A 6,773-nucleotide genomic window follows, 5' to 3' on the forward strand; every position below is an offset into this window, starting at 1 on the left:
TGGCATCCTGGCCTGGATCAGGAACAGCATGGTCAGCAGGACCAGGGAGGTGATTCTGCCCCTGTACTCGGTGCTGGTGAGGCCACACCTTGAGTACTGTGTGCAGTTCTGGGCCCCTCAGTTCAGGAGGGACATTGAGGTGTTGGAGCAGGTCCAGAGAAGAGCAACGAGGCTGGTGAAGGGACTTGAGCACAAGTTCCACAAGGAGAGGGCAAGGGAGTTGGGATTGTTTAGCCTGGAGAAGAGGAGGCTCAGGGGAGACCTTATCACCCTCTACAACTACCTGAAAGGAGGTTTTAGTCAGGTGGGGGTTGGTCTCTTCTCCCAGGCAACCAGCAATAGGACAAGAGGTCACAAACCCAAGCTCTGCCAGGGGAGGTTTAGTCTGGATATTAGGAAGAGATTTTTTACGGAAAGAGTAATCAGGCATTGGAATGTGCTGCCCAGGGAGGTGGTGGACTCACCATCCCTGGAGGTTTTCAAGATGAGACTGGATGTGGCACTTAGTGCCATGGTCTAGTAACGATGATTTTTGAGGTCTCTTCCAACCTAATTCATTCTATGATTCTATGATTGTAGTTCTGCCCACACGCAAGGGCACAGCTACAGTTGTCTGGGCAAGATGAGCATTGTCCTTTCCCAGATTTGAGTTGCCCCAGGCAGGACAGTGATTCTCACCTGAAGGTCCCGATTTTTGAGGATGCCGACCCAGAAGGCCTCCTGGCAGTGGTTGAACGCCAGCATTGCCTTCACTCGGTACACAAACTGCTCCAGAGACTTCTTCAACCAAGGTACATGGTTGGTCAGTCCAATGTCTTGGTGAATCTATGAAACAGTAAAACATGAGCAGGAGTGATTCCTGCCTAATGCTCTGGCTGTTCGAAAGCCATTGGTTAGCAGGTGGGAGGGACGGGATGTGACCCCCACACAGCTTGCCCAGATTATGTCACTTCTGGGCCAAATTCTTTTATAGCAATTGTTAAACATAAAGCTCAGATCAGTGTTTTGTCTAAGGCAGGAAAAAGATTCCTTGCAACAATCCGAACAGCCATATCCACTTGGATGGAAACAGAAGGGGCCTTAGCTTTTGTCATGAACTCTAGAGAGAGGCTAGTAACTTCTCTGCATAAGTCAGATGAACTCAGATGAATTCTGCTGACCTCTGGGAAATTATTTTGACAATCTGCTTTTCCTTTGCTCCATCATCTCGGCAAGACTAATGTCACTTGCTGTGCTGTCCCAGAACAATGCAGAGATCTCACACAGCTGCCACCTTGCTCATGGACCAATGTCTGGAAGCTACTTTGCTGCAACTGATAACGTTGGGAAAGTCTGACCCATGCACAGGCTCTTGCTGGAGAAACAGCACAGCTATCTATGAAAGTCAGCAATGTACAATCACCACATTCCAGCCCAAAGCAAAAAGCAATGCTACAAGTGGCCTCTCCTAGGAAAGGAAATAGCTACATGCTGATAGCCACAAGCTGCAGGGAGTTTCATGTCAGGAAACTGCTGAATTCTCAAGTACAGAGAAGAAAGAGAAAGGTGTTTAATACACCACTTCAATAATAATCTTTTCTTGCCAGTACCTCATGCAATCCCTTTACACTAGCTACATGAAATGTGTGTGCAACTATAATCTCCAAAGCCAGTTTCTCCAGACCAAAGCAGCACTGGCTTTTGGAGAACTAGGACAGGAGGGAACAGATGGAGCTGCTGTAAGCAAAAACCATCTGAGGAAGGGCAGCTATGCCAGGTATTGTATGAGATTTAGCTCTGGGTGAGCATCTCCTCCTGCTAGGCTTCAATCTGCAGCAGAGTCATTGCTAAACCAGAAAACCTGCCAAGAGCCACAAACAATTATTTTGTGTGTAACTATTTTCCTCTTTCATGAGAATACTTTGTAACCTTCTGGCATTAAGATGCTCTCATTAGCTATTCTCTGAATTCTCATCTCCTTCATTTCTTGGAAGAGTTCAACACGCCTGGGCAGAAGGACACTGCTTTGCTTCCAGTTCTGCCAGCAGGGAATGGGTGACTGAACACCAACAGCAAGCTGCTCTCTAGCCTGTGTAACAGGCAGGACCTACAATCATCAGCACTAATCAGGACCAAATCAGCAAAACCCTAATGACACAATCAACATTCACAGTGCTCCCTGGGTCCTGGAACCTGCCCAACTGGCTGCAAGCAGTTTGCAGACTCAACAAAGTACCATGGCATTGGCAAAAACCTGTCTCCAGGAACTGTCCTTGTGCCCAGCATTAGGTATGTAAACAGAAGAAGAGGCTTGGTGTGAAAGAGGAAATGACAAATACCTAGGAAATGATAGGCAAAGCTGATTGCTATTGGCTGCTGTCTGATGCTCCCTAAGACAACTGTATTGAGGGAGAGTAGCAAATCTTAGGTCACACTGCATAATACATCAGTGAGCATCTACTATGTTTGTATCCAAGTGAAATCAAGGTTGGTTTAACAAATGTTGGTGTCAACTCCTCTTCAAACAGGTATGGAGCATTCATTGCATGTATTTATTTGCCTAGATTCAGCTGCTGCCTTCTCATTCTTGCAAAACCATTTGGCACAAAGACCTAATGAGATTGCAGCAGGTACAGGAGCAGTGGCAGAACACGGGTGTTCACTAGCTGCAGCTCTAACAGAGACCATGGGACAGAGCACTTGAAAAGGCTAGTCAAGTGCAAAGACAAACATGACATGGCAACCTGCAATGCTGTTATCCTGTTTACAAGGTGAATTGTGACTTCAGAGCAGGCATGAGAATTTCACTTTCAAACATACGGACTTTTTAGCATCTTCAGGAATTGTGCCAGCTTCCAGTTCTCCCCTGTGCTGATAGCTATGATGGCATGTTCTGATCTCCAGCTGAATTTCTCTGCTGCTGATGCCAGCTCTGGACTGAATCAGTAGCAAATCTGGCTCGGGGAGCCATGCTGGTGTCTGGCTTTCTCCCTTCAACTACTTTGGTGAAGCTTTCTTCTTGGACATGTGTTCTGGAACCTCTTAAGAGTCTAACAGAAGCAAAGCAGCACACATGGGAGTGCTTTCTAACTGCGTTTTCCCATATGAATCTCCCTTGCAACAAGCAACATCTCTCCACACTGTAAGCAGAGTGCTAATCCTCTCTCTCCTTCCTGCCCCAAGTCTCCTACAGAGACTGGCAGACAGGTTGTGTGTTACCAACTTCCTCCCCTCTCTTTGCCCTCTTCCCTAGAATCAACATAACAATGCCAAAAAGGCTCCTCAAGAGGACTTTGAGTAGGGCTTTCCCCCCGTCTGCCTCCTGTTGCTGATTCTTCTGATTCACAAGGCTGTTGATCTTTGCCAAAGCTTCTTTCCCATATTACCAATCTGGCATCTGCCCTTTGTGCAAGGTCTCTAAGGTCCTGGGTCCTCAGAAACACCCCCTCACAGATGCCAACAGCCAAAGATGTCCAGAACCTCTGCCCTAACAACGAGTATGCTAACCTGATCTGACATCCAAATCAGCCACTTCCAGATCAAATACTTCAACTTTTGGGCCATTAACCAAGGCTATTCACCTTCTCTCAGAGCTTTTGCTCGTACAGATTGCTGAAAGCATGAAAGGAGAACCTGCCAATGCAGGAAAAGCAGTGGAAGGGAAATAAACCACTCTTAGGACAGGAGTTTGTGCTGCATTGGAACTTATCTTACCTTGGAATGGCCACACATGTGATGAAGTTGTCTGGTACTCAGCTGCAAGGTTTTCAGCAAACTCTGCACATCATCCTGCAATAAATAAGTAGACCAGCAAATCATTCTCAAAGGATTTTTCCATAAGGGAAACAAGAATATTGGAACAACATTAGTCCTAGCAATCCTTTCAAAGGGCTGTGGGATAGAGATGTGATGTATGTACGCAGGAAACACCAGACAAACAGGATTAAGCCATAGGAGACTTGCATTGTGCATCTAAATCAAGCAACTGGTAATAAAAGTTTGACCACATCATAAGGCCAAGCACTTTGAACTGAAACTGATATTGCACTGGAGTTTGAAATGAATCAGTGAACACTGGGGCAATTAAAAATCGAGACAACTTTGTCACACCTTGTCTTGGGTACAACTTCTGAATCAGAGAAAAAGTTTAAAACATACTGCTAGATTGTGCTATTTGAAACACATCCAACCTGAACTCCAAATATCAAACCTCGGTATTGAGCAACCTGCCTGCTCACATGAGCTTCCTGCTCTGTCAGTGGCACCTCTGTGGTAATTACTTTTGAAGGAGTTGGAGGCTGAAAGGACTTCATTTACTAACAGTGAAATCATCCAACCAGAGAATGATGGCAAGTTGAGGAACAGTGATGTGTTTGCTGGGAGAGCACTGGACAGGCAAGTAAACAGGGCAGAGCACACCTGGAGATGTTAGATGAGTTTGTCATACAGTGTCACAAGTGTCTGCCAACATGTGACCAGAGATAGGAATCTCCTTACAAGCATCAGTCATGCTTCCCAGCTGGTTCCAGACAGTGCTGTCCCCAGAAGGCTTACCCTGTGCTTTTTGAAGCTGTGGTCCAGGAGAGGCATGGCAAGCTTCAGAAACGCTTCTACAAAGAGACGGCCATACTATAAAAGAATGACAAATATATCAGAAGGCAAATTTAAACTCCTTTACACAGAACCATCACAAAGTCAGATGAGATAACAATACATTCTTTCAAGCTACCCTGAAGGTTGTTCTTGCTCAGTGCAAGACTTTATTCATGTGAAGGTTGTACTAGAATCTACAAGATCAGTAAAGGCTCCTACTTTAATCAATGCCAAGAGAGGCTAGAAGGACAAGGTCCCATCATTGTACACATCCCTGTTTTTACCCACTAGGAATCTGGAAATAAAACTGAACTAAAATGTTAGAATCACTGCACATATATACGAGTCCTAGCCAGAAAAGGGAGAGTTGCAGAGGGGGACATCTTTCTGGGCAACAAGGGAGACCTGTCTGCTCTGTCGTCTCCTCTCATTTGGAGTACTAAGGGGAAAAGAGAAAGGGGAAAGGGTCTAAAGTCAGTAATGTCAATTGCAGTAAGTTTGTTGCAGTTGAGACATACAACGAGCACTAGTTGAAGACAGTTAAAAGTATAAGAAACACAGTATCTGCTTCTTCCAGAGTATCCAGTAACCACTCTACTCCACTGGAGGCAACGATTTAAGGAAGTTGATACTGAAACTGCTCTCTCCAGTTATTCTGAATTCTTGCTTACCTTCAGGCAGATGCTGAGTACAGGCCTGCTGTCAAATACCTACTTGGGCGAGAGGAGAAAGAAAAAAAAAAAGTCAGATCAGTCCACAAGCCTAAAGGAAACAATGTGAACTCAGCTGCAATTAAAAACAGCCCTTCATTGCATGCCCTTCGTGAAAGCAGGAACCCTGCTCTAAGGAAACATCCATTCTCAAGTTTCAACGTAAGCATGTGAACTATAGTGGCTCTCACGTGTAAGAGAATTGTATGTTTGGTGATCTAAGGTGCAGCTTTTGCAGATGGCACAAAATTATCTCAATGAGGTTGAAGTTCTTAACAGTTTGGGACCCAAGAGAGACAAGCCCAGCTGATGGGCAAAGCAAAACTGAGATGGGCAAAATAACATGAAGGGACCCTTGTGCTGCTATGGACTGCAAAACTAAACTAACTGGTCCAGCTCTAACTGGTCCAGTTCCCTACATCGTCCTGTCTTTGCACAGATTTCTTATTTGTATGAGAAATATGGTAGGAAGGTGTGCAGGCTGAAAGAATTAAGTAGCACTGAAGTGAAAGCTAAATGGAAACCCTTGCACACAGATTAGAACTGGCTTAATTTACCACCTTCAGGTTGTTCCATTAGTCAGCCATGCTTCACATTTTTCCCTGCTGCTCATGAACAGGGTACACCAGGCTTTCCTGGGAATTTGAAGGTAAAGGCAGAACCACGAGAACCTCACCTTGACCAAGTTGATGAGGATATGGAAATTCCGCACAGCAATGTTCCAGCGCAGCAGCTTCTCCAGTTGCGCCTAACAGGATACAAGTGGACAATAACCCAAGATGGTGTATTTCTTCTCACCTGGCTGGATGCACTTTCAGCATTTGCTGTACCCAAAGCATTGTTGTTGTTGAAGACAGAGAAACAAAGCTTCACCACAGGCAATTTATCATACCAAAAAAACTTAATGGCAATTCCAGCCTGATCAGCGGCTTAAAATCCTGAGTCAGCAAACTTCCTTGCTCTCAGAGCAGCTCTTGATTGCAAAATAATGTGCTCCTACAAAAGCATGCAGACCAACTGCACAGCTTAGTATTTTGCCAATTACTGCCTATTTTCTGGTTATAGCTTCTACTGGATTGACTAGATTTTTGGCATGGCACAAACCAGAAAGAAAAGATGCTACTTATATGTTGCTTTGTGTATCAGCGTTGGCTGATGAACGAAGCTGTCTGACTGCATTTCCTAGAGAAAGTTCAGAAGTAAATTCCTTTCCAATTTACACATCTTTATTGTACAGTTTAACTTATGTCTCCTTCCCCTCAAAGAATCCACTGCATATTGTCCTACCTCACTTGAGTCTGATGGTTTCCCAGCTGGGATGCTTTTCACTGAACTCTCTAGTTGTGCCATCATTACTCTGAAGAAAACAGGGAATGTTTGCCTGTGGAGAAAGTTAAAAAAACCTGAAAGCCAGCTCTGAGCACCTAGGCAAGCTGCTTGTCACCAGAATGATGTGGAAAATTCGAAGGTTATCCAGCTGGGTATCCCTTC

The 6,773-nt window shown here is 44.9% G+C and overlaps 1 protein-coding gene across 1 annotated transcript in view; it reads right to left on the reverse strand.

Annotated features, from left to right (window-relative positions):
* The window catches only part of LOC103801914 (Fanconi anemia group D2 protein-like), a gene marked incomplete at its 3' end in the record, with an annotated part of 44,452 nt that overhangs the window by 629 nt on the left and 37,050 nt on the right, over positions 1-6,773 (reverse strand). The window contains 6 exon segments of the mRNA XM_009074353.1: positions 679-825; positions 3,694-3,768; positions 4,534-4,608; positions 5,244-5,282; positions 5,959-6,030; positions 6,570-6,663. Of these exon segments, the coding sequence (XP_009072601.1) occupies positions 679-825; positions 3,694-3,768; positions 4,534-4,608; positions 5,244-5,282; positions 5,959-6,030; positions 6,570-6,663 (502 nt within the window).

The sequence above is a fragment of the Acanthisitta chloris genome, unplaced genomic scaffold (assembly GCF_000695815.1).
Source record: "Acanthisitta chloris isolate BGI_N310 unplaced genomic scaffold, ASM69581v1 scaffold8355, whole genome shotgun sequence".
NCBI lineage: Eukaryota > Metazoa > Chordata > Aves > Passeriformes > Acanthisittidae > Acanthisitta > Acanthisitta chloris.